This window comes from Sceloporus occidentalis, unplaced genomic scaffold (assembly GCF_023333645.1).
Source record: "Sceloporus occidentalis isolate IW3139 unplaced genomic scaffold, rSceOcc1.0.p SCAF_5, whole genome shotgun sequence".
Classification (NCBI taxonomy): Eukaryota; Metazoa; Chordata; class Lepidosauria; order Squamata; family Phrynosomatidae; genus Sceloporus; species Sceloporus occidentalis.
Window position 1 is genome coordinate 50,714,085 of NW_028316985.1, and position 19,968 is coordinate 50,734,052.

Sequence of the window (19,968 nt, forward strand, 5' to 3'; positions counted from 1 at the left end):
ATACTTCTTCCTAGCCTTAACACAAATTACTGTTAAAATACCTTTACACACAGATTCAAAAAATGCAACATGAGAGGCAGTTGCTTCAGGTATATCACTATAAAAATAAACTATAATGATGATGATGATGATGATGATGATGATGATGATGATGATGATGATAATTCAGATATTAAAAACTCAAAATGTTATGGAGTGGAGGGCTGTTGGATTTTTGTTGTTGTTGTTTAGACTTGGTTACAGATTATATGAGTTTTGTACTGTCTCATATGTGTAGAATGGCTAGAATACTGTTTTTGGATATTGCAAACAAAGTTCAAATCTTTGCTTAACTTTCTAGTTCCATAAGTAGCCATGCATAAGTCACTGTAGTCAGGAAATGTAGAGAATATAAACACTACAATGTTATATCCATTGCATGTATTTTAACAGGCATAGCTTCCTTCTAAGAATCCTAGGGTCAGTAACTTAGAATTGTCTGCTAGAAAGTGCTGGTGCACTCACTCTCTTGAACTACAGCACTTGAGTATTCTAGCAGCAAATTATAAGTCCCTCCCCAAATTACAAATCCCAAGATCCTATAGGATGCACCTATGGTACTTAAACTGACAACCAGCTGCTGTAACTGTATAGTGCTCATACACTCTCGGTTTCCTGACTGCAGAGAGGACTGTTATCACATTTACACTTCTGAATCAGGAGCAATTGTGTGGTTACATTCACCCTTTTAGATCTTGCTGACCAGTGGAAGAGGTATGGTATGAAGTGGGCAGAGTCCCTGAATGCTTAGACTTTCAAATCATATATTATGCTTAAGATGTCTTATCTTTCCACCTCCCTGATTCTTCCCAAAATGTCATTCTTTCTATATTCTGATTGATATTTATACAACCAGATTTCATATAATTGCATTATATGGCAGCTGGGATCATTTGCTGAATAATACCTTTTCTATCCCCCCAAAAAGCACAACAGTCAGCTTCATTCAACCTAAGATATATTAACAAAACAAAACATACCACAGTGATAATGAGGGCAACAATAGTGTGTAGTGTTACGGTGTACAGTGAGAATTTCCCCTTCATTACATAATGGGATAGGTTCAATGCAGGATTCACAAACTGCAAAAGAATATAATTCAAATGTCAATTTCAAAATAGTTGACAGCTCTATAATATTTTAGTTATATGTTCAAACCATCACGAACAATTAAAAATATTGGCTTCATTTTTTTTAACTGAATGATTTTATTCATTTCTTGAAATTATCTTTGCTACTTTGCCCTATTCCAAAGGTTATTTTTCAGTTAACAGTTTCTTTCAAATCTGTCCATCCATAGTTTTTCCCCTGTCTTCCTAATGTGCATTTTTGACCAAAAGAAAATAAAATTAACTAGATCTCTTTTGATACTACTTACTGACAACTGCAGTAGTCACTGAATGATTTTAAATTAACAAACACACAAACATCTTAATCTGTACCAGCCTCTCCCTGAGCTCTCTCTGCATGGTAGTCATCCTGTCATTTTGCAGAGCAGAAGAGAAGCAGGAGTATTCCATCATATCTGCCTAAAGACCAGCAGTCTGTGGATTTCTCTGCTGTTGTCACTCAGCTAGTAGCCATTCCTCTGGTTGAAGAGTAGAGGGAGTAAAGAGAAATGACAATTCCATCAACTCAGTTGAGAAGACCAGCTTCCTCAGGATCCCCTTCACTGTTACTTCAAAACTGCGACTCAGGATGCAGATCAGACCAAAAACATCTGGCTCCCCCTTAACTGCCACCTAGCTTAATGGTGATGGTGATGGAATAGTTGTTTCTCTTTGCTCCCTCTGCTATTCAGCCAGAGGGAATGGCTGCTGGCTGAGTGACAGCAACAGGGAAATCTATAGGTTGATGGCCTCTAAGCAGATATGATGAAACAATCCTGCTTCTCTTCTGATGTGCTAAATGAAAGAATTGCTACCATGGGCAAAGGATTTTATCACACATGGCTTTAAAACCATAGTACCTTTGATAACCTTTGATAATAGCACCTTTGCCAAAACCTGTTGCATGACACCATCTCCCTCTCACCATTGCCTTGTCTTCCAACTGTGGTTAGCCTGCACCTTGCCACTGATGGGAAAAAACTATCAATAATCTCCCAATTGCACTAGTATAGTGCTTGACCTCAGGTGTGCTAAATTCTTCTGTGGTGGTTCTGGGACTACATGGTCATGTAGTGTCAGTGTCTCCTTCTCTCATCTCCTTCACTATTCTAAAACAGCCTATTTGTTTGTTTGTTTGTTTGTTTTACTTTTTTGTTAAACTGCATTAGCACAACTCTGGAATTGTGTTTTAAAAAACCAAACACACACACAAACACAAAAGGCATGTGGGGTAGAGCCTAGGACAAGGAGGTGGGGATAAGGACAAAGGTGAAAGAGATCGCATAGGGCCAGAAACAGCCCAGTTACACACTAAGGAAGGGACATGCAGTACAGAGTGCTCCCAATCTGGTATACTTCATTAACATGATTGTGGCAAGAATGGGAATCATGTGAGAAAGTCCTCAATCAAATGTTAGTGACAAACATTATTCAAAGTTCACAGTACTTACATTGCAACACCTTAAACCAAACCCTATTGTATTCTGCTTCAAAAAAGTAAAGTCTACATTTGTTCTTATTCATGGATATTCTCCAATTCCTTGCTTGAACTGTCAAGACAGGAAAGGCTCCTTACCACACAAATAGGAGAAACAGCAAGGATCCTCTTGCTTTGCTTCAACAATAAATTGGTCTTCTCTGCATTCTGGTCGAGAAGCATTTGGGCATGCTGATGCATCACATTCTGAATTTAAAATATATCTCTTGTAAATACAATTAATTATGCTCAAAACCACTGTACATATATAGATAAACCATATTTTATCAAAATAATACTTTCAGTTTATCACTTACCACATCGGTATTGAGGACAACAGGAATATGGACTATATCCCACAACCAATTTTTCCATATTTTTACACTTTGGTATGATAGAATCACACAAAGTCATGTTGCACTCTAAAATAAAAATAAAGACTTGATCTTTAAGTATAGTACTACCCAACATCCACCTGCAAATGAAGGTGTTTCAAATTAAAATGAATTTTTGGTTTTCCATTTTAACAAAGATTTATATTAAATAAAGATCTAGATTTATTATTTAACTGAATGTGTTCAATTGTTTTACATATTGAGGAAATTCTTTTTATAAAAAATTAATGTGGGGTGTGAACAAATTATGGTGACATCATTTCAAACCTGCCTGCCAATGTCATAAAGAAATAAGATGCTTGTAGTAAATATTATAGATCACATTGCAGCAGAAACAGAAAAGCCTGAAGATGGATAATCATGAATATGATGAAAGCTTTCTCCATTGCTGAGAACTCAGCACACACCTAGAAGATCAGCATTTAAGAACACTTGGGTGCTTCTTGTATGCTTTGTGATCATTGTCTTTCCTTCCTTCCTTTTTTCATTTATTCATTCATGTTCCCAAGACTATATATATATATATGCCTGATTTCATCCTCATTTTCTCCTCATAACACAATTTTGAAGTAGATCAGGCTAAGAGAAAGTGTTTTGTGTAGCATCACTGACTAAGTTTCATGGCACAGGGAGAACCTGAACCTCCATCTCCTAAATCCCATTTCAACACATTAGTTCTCCTAGCACACATTTAACTTCCAAGAGGTTGATTTGTAATTCCTGGGAACTTCTCCAGATACCATTTTTAAGCATCCCTAGAATCCCCACTCAGCCATGGAAATCCGCTGGGCAAGTCATACTCTTGAAATAGACAAAGTGCCTCTGAACAAATCTTGTCTTTCGGCTATTAGGAATAAGATATGTTGAGGATATAGATTAAGTGTTTGTATAAGGAAACAAAATATGAAGCATCTCTAAGAAAATGTTATTATGTAAAATGATGTATACCAAATAGAAATGCACAATTTGTGCTTTATTTCTTTCTCTTTTTTACCTTTTTCCCTTCTCCCTGTCCTTCCTTCTTGTCTGTCCTTTTCATCCTTTCCCTCATTTCTTATTCATTTTCTAACAGTTTTTATGTATATGTTGTAATTTTAAACTTAATTTAAAAAATATTTTTAAAAAAACAAATCTTGTCAAGAAAACTCCACCTTAGAGCCATCATAAGTCAGAAATGACTTAAAGGCACACAACCACAACAAAGAGAATTTGGTAAGAAGAATCCTTGATTGTCCTCTTTATGTCCTTAATTTTGTGTTGCTTTTTTAGATCTAGTTCTATCTACCACCTCTGTGTGGAAATGTGACCAGACTTGTGTTTGATTCCACACTTCTCTCTATAGTCATTGTTCACTTCATTGATGAACTGGTTATTTTTCTCACAGCTCTGAGGGGAGTCTTTCCATAGCTCATCAAAAGGGTGTGTGTTTTTTCTCTCCAAACTCTTAATGCTGACACTACCCATGAGAAATTACTTTCCCCTGAATGTAAGCAATGTGTCAAATAGTTTAGCTTTCATTGCATCCTGCACAGAATCTTATACCAGCTCATAAATATTACCTACCACATGTTTTCTTTGGACAGCAAGCTCGTTCTTCGATTATATTAATAATCACTTCACCCTCACGCTCACATATTGGAGGTGGCTCTTTTTTGCATTCAGGCTCTATAGAAATAATGCTTCCATTCTCCAAACATTTATACATGCAGCATCCCTTATTGGAGCCATTCCATTCCTCTCCAACAGAGTGAGGGTGCCCTTCATTATCAGTACAGGCTATAGATGCAAAATATGACATCTTTTAAATACCCACAAGAAAAAAAATTATATAAAGATATATTTTCATGTGAAGCATATCTGCCAGAAAATGTCAGAAAACATCTATATGAAGTTTCCAGTCAAGGACTTTTGCATTTTTTCAATACTAGGGATTCTTCTTTTAAAAAGTATAAAATCTATGTTCAAAATGTACCAACGTATTTTCCTGTCTAAAAGCTGATAATTATTATATAACTTGTGCAGATCACCCATCTGATCTGCAATGTAATTAAAGGAATCGGTATATAGTATTTTAGGAATCACTGTGAAAATTATGAAGCAACATTCTGGATTTACTCTATCTCCAAATAAGCACGGCCAGCATAGCCAAACATAAGGGTTGGTGCAAGTTGTAAACTATCAAGAACCACATAATTCTAAGGTATGCCACTATGATAGGCAGCTTTATAAATCTCCTTTACAGAGTTCACCTTTAAATAAAAATACTCAACCTCTTTCAATACAGCAGACAGTGAGAAAGGAAATATGAGAATGTGAGGAACCTGTACTGACAAGATCTCATCCCAAACAAACAAAAAAACTGAACAAATAATACTGTGTAGTCTTTGGTGTCTATGATTTTGTCTTCTTTTAATGTGTTAATAATGTTTCACCTTGGTTCATATTAGTGATGAACCAACTATTTCAGAGTCAAAGATTCTTGTGAGAACAACACTGAAACCTTGAAATAGATGATCTTCAATATTATTGACACTTATGTGGAATAAATTAGCATTATGTAATTATAAAACTCAGAGTTGATGTTTTACCCATTGGTAAATACAAAAACTGGAGGTACAATGACCTGTTGATTAATTTCACACTATTTGATGGAAAAGAAGGCAGAGACAGAAACCATGCTTCTGCCCCACTAGAAAATAAGCATGCTTGTGCCTAATAGGGGAGAAAATTGTTTACATAGCTATAGGTTTACTCACCACATTTTTCTTCTGGAATGCAAAGGTCAGAGTCTGTTCTATGAAGAATGGTCCCATTTTTGCAAACACAGTCTTCTCTTAAGTAGGAGCATGGTGATTCTTCATAGAACCATTTATTTAGACATGTTTTGGCAGCACAGGGTTGCACGCAAGGCTGGTATTCTTTTCCATCTGGACAACTGAGTGCTATGTGTCACACATACAGAGGCAGAGAGCAGTAATAGCAACAGCAGGAAGTCACAGATCACTTTGTATTCCACAGTTCTCCATGCATGTTAATATCAAGGCTTGGCAGCGTTTATGGTATAAGGAACAGATCACCAACATCAAGGGAAATTGCCTAGGTGGCTGTCAGTGTTGCCAACAAGCCTCAAAGATATTCCCCTGACTGTTTTACCAAAGTCCCTGGCATTCCCCAATATTTACTGGAATATTCAGTCAAAATCCCCAGAAAGAAATTAATTAAATTCCCTGGATTACCCGGAAATGGGCAATGCTGGTGGCTGTGTTACACTTTCTATTGCACAGTAGATACAATTTGCAAGGTATGTGGAAAGGACTGTACTTTTTTAATAAACTTGTTAGTTATATCTGGTTCAGAAGAATGGTTATGATGATTTATGGCAAAGACAGGGTTTTGCCATTCACACCACAAAATTTTACTGCATATAAAAAGTACCACTATTGTCTTAATATCTTGAAACTTGGCGTTCATGGCCAAGTCACTGAGGTATGCCAAGTTTCAAATCAGTGCTATAAAAATTGCAAGATGTACAACAAGTTGACCCTGCATGGTGTTATGGTTTGAGCTAGTCAAGGGACTATGACCCTTGAAGACCAAGGTTCAGTTCCCCACTCAACCATGGAAACCCACTGTGTGACCTTGTGTGAATCGCACACTCTCAGCCCCAGAAAATCCCATGATAAGGTTAGAGTTGCCTTAAGCCAGAAACAGCTTGAAGGCACACAACAACAAAAGCAAGTTATAGCATTAAATAATGCCAAGAAGTGGCACATTTATCTATTTTTACTCCTTCTTTTTAGTATTTGTCACATTTTGAAAACTACCGATATACAGTATTTTATTCAAGCAAACCTACATTGTGGAATATGACCTATCAGGAACAAGCTATATGTTACCACAGAGATTCCAGAATGTTTTTAAGGTAGAGGGCCTCAACATTGACAGGCAGATTGTTATTAATTTGGCCTACCTTCAGGTACTTGCGGGGGAAGAGCAAATTACATTCCCCATCTATTGTCACTGAAACATTCTGAAATGTGACTACTCTTACAAACACAATGTGCAGGCAGAAATATCTCAATTTGTTCAATGTAGCTTACACCCAAGTAAGCATTCACAGGAGAGATGCCAGACAGCCTTTAATAGTCCTTGGAGAACTCAACAATATTATTGATCTTAGTATTTCTTAGTGTTTGATCATTTAGTACACTTATGACTGATAAGGCCTGAGGAGGCTCAGCTACACTGAAATTTTGGTTTTCCAATTTTGCCCAGTCATTTGCAGGGGGCTCAAATGCATTACTTGAATCTTGGGTGGCCTGAGACACATCACAGCCAACTCCCATTCATGCCACGGAGATCAACTCTAAGCATGTTGGAATACAAGAGCGTTTTCCCTTTGGTCTCTTGAAGGAATGAAGCATAACCATTTTTATCTCTCAGGAGCTGCCATGGGTTCCAATGTTCTGGTTTTGCGAAGCATCAGATAGCACAAAATAAGCCTTAGCTCTGAACTTTTTTCCTAAACCAGCAGTATTTTTTTAAAAATAAGTTAATCCAACTTCTTATTTAGTTGAAAAACCATAGTGAGCATACAAGTGTACAATACCAGTGGTGAGCATTGCCTATCCTATTAATGAAAAGAATTTTAGTTTGCAATCAAATCTGTTCTGACAACTAGGAATATAGAAGAGCACTGAAATGTTGTTAATGAGTCATGCACACAAACAATGCAAATTACTAAGGCCATGTTTAAGTTAGAATTTAGTAAAAAGCCATCATTCATAGTAACTACAATGCCAGAAAAACAAGGCATTTTTAAACTTCAGAAAAACAAGGATTTTAATGTGGGTCTGCCTTTTCCTACCCTTTTCATGTACTGCATCATAGGCTTTAATCATATATATTTAAGAGTAAGAAAATTCCTGCCCAGGGAAGGCAGTACCATACTTACAACAGTAATCTGATGTCCTCCATTTAATGCAGATATTATGTTTGTTACACAATGCCACATATGCGGAAAGTGCATCACATTCATAATTCCAAAAGTAAGTATTATTGATCCACATTTTCTCACAGAAGTCTTGTGGTGAAACCTAGATTGAAATTAGAACTCAGATGGATATCAAATAACAATATAATAATAATAATAATAATAATAATAATAATAATAATAATAACTTTATTACAGCCATTTGGCCAGCACAAATAACAATATATAATTTGGAGGTTGGGGGGGTGTTATGAGGCCATGTTCTGGAAGAGTTTATTCCTGATGTTTCACCGGCAGCTGTGTCTGACACCTTCCTGAAGATTCCAGCCATACCTGGAATCTTCTAGAACATGGCCTCATAGCCTGAAAAACCCACAATCAACTATGGATGCTGGCCATGAAAGCTGTGACTTCACAATATATGTTTTCCTCTATCTACACTTGAATAGATTAAAACAAAAAATAAACAAAGATAAAGAGGCAAACAGATTACAGTTACCAGAATCCCATACCAACAGGGTCATTGGCCATGCCAGCTAAGGAATGCTGAGAGTGATATTCCAAAACAGTAAAATTTCAAAGCTTCCCTACCAAGTTCTTCATTTTTAGTGTAAAGAGGCTCAGTACTTAACTTACTATTATTTATTTCTTTATTGTTGTGATTTTTCAGGAAAGTCAGCCTATACACAATAGCTTAAATTCACCATCTACCTTAAAAATTTGTTATGTTCCAATCAAATCAGCTATAACTCATGGTGAACCTATGAAAGATCCTATGAACATTCTTGATCCCTGATCAATAAGGTTTAGTAATGCACAGCTATTCTTTATATTGTCTCTAAAACCTCTAAAACTAGACCTCCCTCCAAACGGCACATGCTCAATGGTAATGTGCTGTGAGGAAGCTTATGAGTCTCATAGCTGACAAAAAGTCTAGGAGATCTCCTGAAATGCTTTGTCTAAGCAACATAGACAGCAAGGGCACATCTGATATCTAGCGTGTGCCAAGCCCCCTTGTCATCAGTTAATTGCTTTGAGAAGAAAATCAAAGACAAGAATTGCTGAGACAAATGAAAACAAAACCACTTTCAGGAGAAAAGTGACATCCAGAAATAGAACCACCTTGTATTTATGGATCTGGAAGAACAAGTGGCCATCCTGGCAGAGGTGATGGACAAAAGGAGCACATGAGGGGGTGTAAGTCACATGAGGCCAGGGGTTTGAAAGGCCATCTCATCAGTTTGCAGAGAACCAAGTGAAGATCACAAGCCAGAGTGTTGAGAGTTCAAGAAGAAAAGATGTTCACAAAATCTTTTCAGAAAAGTTTAACAAAAAAGGAAAACAAACCAAGAAGAAAAATCCTGGGGTTGAATGAAAGCCAAGGGAGCCACCATATAGACAGTATTGAAGAGACAGAGAGGCCTGCAATGCTAAGGAGAACAGGAACCCAAGAATGTGACTGCTGGTAGAGGTTGAGCAGGATGAAGACGATACGGAGATGATAGCACTCTTGCAATCTGTGAAGAGAGAGATGATGGAGACCTGGATCGGCATGAAGTGATGGAAAAGTGCCTTGGAGTGGTGTGGACTAAATGAGTACCTCATCCTCAGAGTGTGAACCAAGACACTGAAAATCTGTTGGATTCAAATCTGGGAAAAGAAGCTCCTCTCATAAACATTCCAGAATAAGATCAGGAAACCCAAGCAGCCGCGCACACATGGTCAAGACTTACTATAACCAGAAGCACTAGAACAGATAGGACTGTCAAGTCAATGGTACCGAGTGCCATTAGTGCATCAGACCTCTTCAGACAAGCAGAAGGTAATTCAGTTGGCTTGGATTTCCTTTAATGAGATGAAGGATCCTCAGAAGAAAGATCAAAAGATTTAGACTTCTTATGAGATGAAGGATCATCTGAAGATTTCTTCCTTTTCTTAGAAACTTCAGGTGGAGTCTGCCGAAGGCCTCATACAGGACCTAGTCAAATCTGAAGTTGATGGTACCAAAGCTCCCTGATGAGAGGAGGGAGTCTTATTGATACCAGCAGGATCCAATGGTACATCGGAAGATGGAGCTGATGATATTGAAGAGCACAAAGTGAGACCCATGGAGGCCATGAATAGAGGTCTGTCCTGGGTGGTGAGGTCTGCAGTATTGATAGACAACTCCCAAAGAGGGGCTTTGAGATGCAAAGCCCTTTTCCAACAAGCCTGGTGGGAAAAGGCTCTACAGTGGGAGCACCTATCCATAATGTGAGCCTCATCTAATCAAAGGAAGTACTTAGAATGGCCATGTCTATGGAATTTTCTTACCACAGAAAACGCATCTCTTGAACAATGCTATAGTTGCCATAAACAGGAGGAGAGGGGGGGATGAGAAAAGATGCCAAAGAAGACTAGGTAATGCAGCAAAGTTTCCTATGATGTGGTTGCCATGGTGGATGAAAAAGACAAGAGGTGGTTTTACTATACTGAGGATGTGCAGTGTGGGGGAAGGTAGCCTTCAGCTGAAGAGATCTAGCTCTAGAAGTTTCCAAAGATGGTCTGAACAGGTGCAGAGAATCCCATATGTGAGTCACAGAAGCCATGAAGAATGACTGAGAAGATGAATAATTCACTTTTACTCTAATTTTTTGATATTAGTAGTTTGTGGTCTGTGCCACAATCTGCTGCTGGTCCTCTTTTTGAAAACATAATGGAGCTTCTCCATCTTCTGCTTCCAATTATGTTTTCCTTTTGATTTCTATATTGGTCATCCAGTGATATCTAGAGACAGTCAGCTGCCTGACGAATGTATGGTCATTAATTCCTGAAAAAGACTGATGCATCTTAGTTTGGTGTCTCCACTTGGAGCATTCTACATTGGACCCTTCATGATGTCTAGTCTTCAGACAGTATTACTCTGTTTTACTGACAAAACCCTCCACTGCATAAAGGTATGCCTTCAAAAAATAAGTTTTAATTTCTTTATAATATTAAAAGCATAGCACCCCCCTTTCCCACAAGAAATTGTTTTGTTTGTTTGTTGTTTTCATTTATAAGGATATATTTGCCTTGCTTTTATTAAGTTCATAAGAAGATGCCGCTCTAAAGATTACCTACCTAATCACCACATTTTAGAATTTTCTTAAGTGATGAAACCAATACATCATTATAACTCTGTTGCATCTATACAAATATTATTTATGTATTTTATCTAGTATTACTGTACCATAAATTATAAGCATTGACCTTATACACAGAAGACTGTTTACTCTTTTGTACTTACTTTCTTGTGACAGGGGACAAAAACCCATCTGTTTAAGAGCTCCATACAATATGTACAATTATCTTCTGTACAATTTCTTACAAGTCTCCTTGTGGTCACATCAATGGACTTCTCAATTTCCCAACTCTTAATGAAAGCCTCAATTTCTTCCATATTTGTGATCACTGTTCTGTTCTGCATTTTCCAGTCATCAACTGGATCACCATTACAGACACCTTAACAGTAACAAATACATTCAAGGTATTAAATATGATAAATAGAAAAGCAGAAGTTTCACATGATCCTGAGAAACTCCTGTTTATGAGACAATACCTTCTCTTTCTTATTAGCTTTCTTTCCCATTCTATAACTCTTGGTTATATAAGTGTAAAAGGAATAGAGTGAATCAGACAATGAAAAATAAATGTTATCCTCTGCTTTATTTTAAGGATGCGTGCATTCTAAACATGGGTCTCTATTCCATGTTGCTGAATCATGTCAGGTGGGACCCTCTGCAAAGGATCCTAAAGATAAAATGCTACACTCCATTGCAGCACCCTGTCTTACTGGTAGTACTTTTATGTAAGATAAATGTGAAGGACAAAGGAGGAAGAACACAATAAGATCACAAAACAAAAGACAGTTGACAGGACATAATAAAGCATACTGTAGCTTTGGAGGGGGCACCTCTGGAAGATTTAGAATAAATAATGAAGACTAGACACTATACATGTTTTAAATAATAAGTTGCCTTGAGTCCTAATTTTAGTGAAAAGGCAAGATAATAATAATAATAATAATAATAATAATTAATAATAATAATAATAATTCTCACCACAAAGTCCTTCTGTTTTAGTGGATGTATTAGAATGAAAACCATACTGGATGTCTATAATGCCTGTAACATGGGCCCATTTAATGTTGATGCCAGCTGGTGTATTGATTACATACATAGCACCAGTGTCCTGAATGCATAAGCCATGTTTCAAGAAGGGCAAAGATTGAATCACTGCATCCACAACAACCTAAAATAAGGCAAAAAGACTGCTTAAATGAAATCATTTGTTCTAATATCATGCACAAGAAAACCATGAGTGGTAGTGTTACTCTTTAGAAACTCCTTCTGGTATAATAAACTACAAAGACATGAGTGTTTTCCTAAAATCATAGTAGCATATTGCTTTCTCTTTCCCGTGTTTTATTTTCTAAAATAAAGTGACATGAAGGAATGTCTCCTTTGCTGACAAGGTGTCCTATATTCAAACTGAAAAAAACAAGGTTGGCACAAAATATATAGCTGAATTACAAACTGCAAATGGATAGGTCTTTCTGAGAAACAAAAAATATGGCCTGAACTCAAGGGTAGAACAATCCTGTTGCTTCCCTAATGGTTGTTATGAATGCAAAGCAGCAAGACTAAAGCACAGGAATGTCTTGGATCCAGCAGAGCCCTTCCACAACCAGGATAGAGGAGTATTGATTTGCCCCAGTGCTAGGATCTATACGCATTCACATACCTCTAAAATGGGCTAAAATGTTACAACCACAGAAATTAGTGCTATTTTGGAGAAGTATTTGGCAACAGACAATTCAAAGTTGTTTAGCTCCTCATTTCTGGCTCCTATTGATAAACTAATGCACTATAAAAGAAGTCTTCCTTTGTATTAAAGCAGTTTTGTCACATTCCAGAAATTTGTATAAGTATTGGTGCATATATTTTTTTACATTTTTAACATTAGCATTCTACAGATTATGTTTTATTAACTCACAACTCACCTTTCTTGCTAAACGATTGATAAGTACTGTATATAATGGTGTTGTTACGTTAAGTTTCTTAAAACAGAGACCTGAAGCACTTCCAGGGGGAGCCTTGAATGAAAAAGACAGAGAACATTTTCAAAAGCACATAACACACCACAAACTGTAGTGTATGCTTACAGCTATGTTAAAATCATCCTTACAGAAATACTCACATGCTTTCTTATTGAATTGGCACTCTGAAAAATAATTTTAAAAGTGGGTTAGAACTCTTGTAAAAAGTGGCATAATTCCAGAAACTACTACTTATAATTCAATATAAGGTCTTTAAACAAACTTATTTTAAATGATTCATGAATGTAAACAGATACCATTGCAAACAGATAACATCACTGATTGTGCTAAAACCCCTCCTGCTTCAGGCCTCGGAGGTAGAGAGGAACTGCTGGACCTCTTACCCTTTCCCTCCACCACTCCCTTCTCCTTCTGTGTCATGTCTTTTTAGATTGTAAGCCCGAGGGCAGGGAACTGTCTAACTAAAAAGATTGCATGTACAGCGCTGTGTAAATTTACAGCGCTTCATAAATAAAGGTTAATAACAATAATAATAATAATAATAATAATAATAATAATAATAATATTTCTATACATACATCTGGAATAAGCCCCATTGTACACAATGGAGCTTATATCAGAATAGATATGCATCGGATTGCACTCGTAATATTTAATATTTGCACAATTTGCATTTTAAATACTGAAGCTCTATGGTCACTGATCTGTTCATCCAGAATCCCTCCAAAATCATGGGCACCATGTAGCATGATGGATTCCATATCATCAGATTACATAACATAACTGAAGCATAATTGTTTTCATTATATTTATCATAGAAGATGGGTGTTTATTAACACTGAAAAATAAAGTTTTTTCTTAATCTAAAACATATAATAATAAGTTTAATAATAATAAGTTTTATTTATGTTTTCCCGCCTCTCCCGCTGGATCGAAGCGAGATTACAGTCAGATTATACAGTTCAACAACAATAATTCTAATAACAGTATTAAAATCACACTATAAAAATATAGTACTACACAAGTTTCTTACCTGATTAGTGGGACATTTTTCAATATGAGCCACAATAATCTCCGTGGGTAGCTTGACTAAAATATAGGAAGCTACTTTATACAGTGCTAGGTTGTTTCCATCAAATGTAATAATGCTCAATTCAGACAGGACAGAGCACTGACCTAGGAAAGAACTGACCGTTAATGATATCACCATTGAACATTACAATTCAGATGTCTTTACCGAATCCAGGATCCAGTGTACTAGTGATAAGTCTTTCTCACAACTTAGTATGCTTACTTCTTATAATAAAGTGTAAAAAACATTTCACTAAATATAGAAATAATGAAGATCACTGTCCAATAGCAACAAATATATCTATATTTGGGGATAAGAGGCACAGGTAATGGCGATGGGCCACATTGGGAACAAAGGTACAGCAGTGTGCCCTATTGGTCACACATGGTCCACTACTGATACAAATTATGTCCCACCTTTTTCAGTGGGGATTCCTTTAAAAGTTTACATAGGATTGCAGTTTTTATAGAATAACAAAATCAGGGAATCAGAGAAGGGATCAATGACCAGCTAGTCTAATATCTTGCCACTGTAGGAATCTTAAGATGTCACATATTATACAGTTAGTCAGTATATCCCAAAATAGCAACAGAGTGTATTCTGTTACATGAAAGAACTGCATTGCTTATGTGCACACTGCAGAATATGGCAAACAGTCTGGATTCACAGCATTGAGTAGAAAGGGAAGATCAATCATGTAGCTCTCTCAGAAGCTATACACTATACAATGATGATTTGTAAATTTCAGCTTTGTATCAGTAGTGGACTATGTGTGACCAGCAGGGCACACTGCTGTACCTTGGTTCCCAATGTTGCCCATCGCCACCACCTGTGCCTCTCATCCCCAAATATATAGTAATAGTAATAAAATTTATTCGGTCATTGACCAGTATAAAAACAAATCACACAAGCAACATATCAATATAACAATAACAAATTAAAATATAAACTGGTAGTAGACCGTACATGTACGGTATCAAACAGTTCTTTCTACACGGTAATAAAATGGCCATTTGACAGTTGAGGGCGCAGTTTACAAACAATATAACAGAATTTAGCCACCTTAAGGGATACTGTAGGATCATTGTTGTCCAATAGGAGGCGTAAATAAAAGGAGTCAGGTTTGCCTGGGAATTTACACAGTAGTGGGCTAATCAGTTGGTGACGAATGTCTCTATAGAATTGACAATAAAGGAAAACATGCTCATTGGTTTCAACAGTGCCCGAGCCACATGGGCAAAAACGGATTTCAAAAGGTGTTTTTTTAAATCTACCTTCCAACATGGCTGTGGGCAACACATTGAAACGTGCCAGAGTTAGAGCCCTTCTGAACTTCGGGAGAGTAACATGGAACAGATATGGAGCTGGGGAGGGGACCAAAACTTGAGCACTGAACATGACATATTTTGAAAGGGAAGTTGAGTCCATATATCTTTCTGCTTCTAGGATTTTTTTTTTTTAATAGTAGATTTGGCTCTATCAGTGTCAAGCTTTAAAATTTCATTTTTATTGAGACCAAGCTCATTTAATTTCTTAAGGAGGGAAATTTCCCAAGAGGATTTAAAGGAATCCAGGAAAATTAAATTTGTCAGACCTCCAGAAGTTTTATGCAATTTTTGCCAATAGGTGAGTATACTAATCCACAGACTAGATTCTATTTTAATAGTCCCAGCCTCCCTTCTGAGAACAGCGTTCGGAACACAATGGGCAACCTGAAAGATTCTCCTAAGGAACTTAGTTTGCACATGTTCAATTACATTTATGTTACTATATGGTTCCAATTGGGCTCCGTATAGCAATTGAGGGCGAACCTTGGCATTAAACAGTTTAATTGCGGCTGGAATGAACTGAGCACCTTTAGTGAAAAAAAATCTTAAAATAGCCGCTATAGTTCTTTGGGCATTACTAATGACAAGTTCTGAATGGGCTGTTCTCCTACCAGAGGTATGAAATACAATCCCGAGATATTTGAAAGTCTTAACCTGCTCTATATGTTGTCTATCAAGTCTCCATTGTCTCAATTTGGAGCGGTGAGCAAAGGTAAGAATCTTAGTCTTGGAGGAGTTAATTGTTAATTTCTCCTCTTTACAAAACAAAGCAAGAGAATTTAGGGCTCTTTTAAGTCCGATGGGAGATAATGAGAGGATAACGACATCATCCGCATAGAGCAATGAGTTTATATGCTTATTAGCCAGCTTTGGAGGATGAAAAGAAAGATTGTTCAAGGCAGACACAAGGGAATTAATATAAAAATTAAATAAAGTGGGGGCTAGGACACATCCTTGCTTTACACCCGCCTTGACAGGAATAGCCTTAGAAACATGACCTTGGAGACTGCATCTGACCTTAATGTTAGAATTCTCATGGATCTTAATAAGAAGCAAGAGGAGTCGTTTATCTATATTAGTGCACAATAGTTTCTCCCACAATCTAGATCTATTAACTGAATCAAAGGCGGACTTAAAATCTATAAATGCTGCATATAATGGTTGACCATAATGGAGGCATTTTTCAACAAGATATTGCAATATCATTGCATGGTCAATAGTGGATCGTCCAGGCCTAAAACCTGCCTGTTCAGCCAACAAAATATCTTCGGACTCGAGCCAATCTATAAACTTATTTAAAAGGTGTTTTGTGTACAATTTACTCACCAAACTCAAGAGACTAATCGGTCGAAAATTAGAGGGATCGGATCTATTGCCTTTTTTATATATCAGGATTATGATGGCCAAGCCCCAGTCTTTTGGAATGGAAGCAGATCTATCAATGGCTGCAAATAATTTAGAGAGGACCGGAACCCACCAATCAAGATTATTTTTAAGTACTTCACCAGTTATAAAGTCTGCACCTGGGGCGTGAGCTGGTTTGAGTTGAGTGATAAGACTCTTTATCTCTGAGTGCGAAACTGGAGGCCAAAGGGGAAGAGAAGAAACTTCTATCATAAGATCAGCTGCTAATGAGTTTGGAGTATTTTCAACAGAATCATAAAGACTGAGAAAGTGACTTTCCCATATGTGGGCTGGGATCTGGGCTGTATAATTGTGTGAGTTCTTAATAAATGAAGGAGCAACCTCTTTCCAAAATAAGGTGGGGTTATTTGCACTAGCTGACATAATTAGTTTGTTCCAAGAGTCTATCATGGCACCCTTTTTCTTTTCTCTGACTAAAAGCTTGTATCTTTTCTTCTGTTCCAAAAGTTCAGATACAGAAAATTGTGTTGGATTTAATTTATGTTGTTTGAAAAGATATTTAAGGTATGCCCATAATTCTTTGCATTCTAAGTCAAACCAATTCTGATGGCGTATTGGTTTATTTCTAGCAGAATTACTTTTGGTAACTGTTAATAGTGGTTGAAGAGAACTAATTAAAGTATTATAATTAGACAGTATTTCAGAGTCCAAGTTAGCATCTGCTATTGTGAAAGAAAGCCGCTTGATTGATTCACTAGAAAGAAACTTAGTGAGGGTATCAGACAGTTGAGGGGACCATTTAACTCGGGTTAAACTCCAAATATATATATTTTAAAAAATACTGAAAAAAGCATGTCAGTGTCCTTGAGGGGCCATTGTGGGGTTATTTTTAGCAGATTTAGCTTTCTTTATAACAAATATTAGAGTGTTGGTAATACAGTCGGCCCTTCTTATACACGGATTTTTTATACACGGATTCAAGCATACAGGGTTTGAAAATGTCCCAAAAAAGTATAAATTTACCTTGATTTTTCATTTCTTATAAGGGACACCATTTTGCTATGTCATTATATTTAATGGGACTTGAGCATACACGGATTTTGTTATACACGGGGGATCTTGGAGCCAAACCCCAGCGTATAACAAGGGTCCACTGTATCACCTCAAAAGAAAACTTTTTTAAAAAAAATCAAGACTGAATGACATCAGATTGGAAACTAGCTTTAAAAACCCACCTTATTTATTTATAGCAAATTCACAGAAGCATATTTTTTGCATTTAGCATCCAAACAATCTACAGAAGTTTGAAAAGGGGAGGGGGGGTTTCAACCTAGCTCACTTCCAGTCATAAGCTCATCAGCTCAGTACAGTCAGCCCTTGGTATCCTCGAACTTGCCATCGGCGGATTCAAGCATCCGTGGATGGCAAGCCCATGTTTTCCCCAATGATGGTGCATGTATTTGGCCATGCCACCATTAAGGACAGTCCCCGTAGTCCCCAGTGGCAGTGAGTGCATTTAGCCATGGCACCATTAAGTTCCGTTGTCCCAAATGGCAGTGCAGCTGCATGCATGCCCTGCCTCGGAAGAACGGGGACTATTCCTAATGGCGTCATCACATAGATACACCACCATTGGGGACAACGGAACTTGAACATCCACAGATTTTGGTATTCACAGGGGAATCTGGAACGTATCCCCCCACCCCAGATACCGAAGCTTGGCACACATGTCAAGTTCCTAAGGTCAGAAATGATTGCATATTACTATAGGTTTAGTGTAATTATGTTTCGATTGGCAAACTGATTAAATGTGGAATAGATGGGAACACTGTCAGTTGGATCTGTAACTGGTTGGAAAACTGTGCTCAAAGAGTCATCATCATTGGTTGTGCTGCAAACTAGAAGGAAATCTCAAGTAGAGTGCCTCAAGGTTCTGTCCTAAGACCATTACGTACTAAGTTTGCAAATAACACAGAATGGGGAGGTATGTCTGACACATTGGAAGATAGATAAGTATGACCCAAAGGCTTTAAGAGATAGTCATGTTTTTAGTGGTGCCCATCCAAAATCTTAAATGGTACTGCCTAGGCAAGCTTTCCACTTAAGTGAGAACTAGACCCAACAGTGCAATCCTATGAATATCTGCCTAGATATTAGTTTCATTTAGTTCAGTGGCACTTCCATCCAGGTAATGATGTGTAGGATTGCAGTTTAAATGGAGAAGTTTCCACATAGAGAGATTTTAAACTTTCTGTCTCTACAGAATGATTCAGTTATTTTTCTTCCTATCTCAACTTAGAATTTGTCTCTGTAGACTTGTGTTAGAACATCCTGTTTGGCTTAATTATACTAGGCAAACTATGGGTTAGATTTAGTAGACACACTGAAATTAATAGGATAATGTGAATGAATCAAAGCTCACTAGTCTACTCTAAGTCTGGGTGCACTGGGCTTTATGAGTTTCATATAGACCCATAGTACAAAATTATTATCAGTTTTTAAATGCAAATCATAATTTTCAGATTTTACTTATAAACAATATAATGTAACCTATGCAAAGACTTACAAGGACATTCCCATTCTGGACAGCAGCTGTCACTGTTAATTTGAATTGGCATCCCTCGAAAACCACAGTCAGGTTTCTCCACATTTTTATGACAGTTCCTTGAGAGGTTGTACAGCATCCATCCCATATTAATGCACACATACTGAGTACATTGGTCTACTGGATCAAGATACCGTGGCTGTTCCATTGTAACAGACAGGGAAAAATTGTCATTAAAAGGATTGTTTTATTTTATGAACAAAGTTTCACCATTACTATAAATGGATGTGTTGGTAAAGATGATATAGGTATATGACCGAATTGTAAGTAGATAACTTTAGTAAAGAAAGCAGCAGAATTTGGCCCACCGGTGATACTACATACAGGGATTACTAAATGCACACACTCAAAGATGTAGATCTGCAGGAATTTTTATGAAGAGCTGGGCACTAAAGCAAAAGAATTGAATATAAAGACAGAGGCATTTAATGAAGCACAAATGAAAGCAAGTTTTAAAAATTTGACATAATAAATTTCAAATAGAAATTTTGAGTAAAATTAGACA

General features: G+C 37.0%; 1 protein-coding gene across 1 annotated transcript in view; it reads right to left on the bottom strand.

Moving 5' to 3' along the window:
• Nucleotides 1-19,968, bottom strand: part of LOC149312146 (otogelin-like protein) — a 111,731-nt gene that overhangs the window by 16,722 nt on the left and 75,041 nt on the right. The window contains exons 36-47 of the mRNA XM_089527174.1: nt 19,425-19,602; nt 14,127-14,269; nt 13,234-13,257; nt 13,037-13,129; nt 12,096-12,285; nt 11,282-11,496; nt 7,975-8,116; nt 5,777-5,962; nt 4,584-4,796; nt 2,943-3,047; nt 2,725-2,832; nt 1,020-1,121 (exon numbers count right to left, since the gene is read on the bottom strand). Of these exons, the coding sequence (XP_089383300.1) occupies nt 1,020-1,121; nt 2,725-2,832; nt 2,943-3,047; nt 4,584-4,796; nt 5,777-5,962; nt 7,975-8,116; nt 11,282-11,496; nt 12,096-12,285; nt 13,037-13,129; nt 13,234-13,257; nt 14,127-14,269; nt 19,425-19,602 (1,699 nt within the window). The remainder of the gene's footprint in view (nt 1-1,019; nt 1,122-2,724; nt 2,833-2,942; nt 3,048-4,583; nt 4,797-5,776; nt 5,963-7,974; nt 8,117-11,281; nt 11,497-12,095; nt 12,286-13,036; nt 13,130-13,233; nt 13,258-14,126; nt 14,270-19,424; nt 19,603-19,968) is intronic.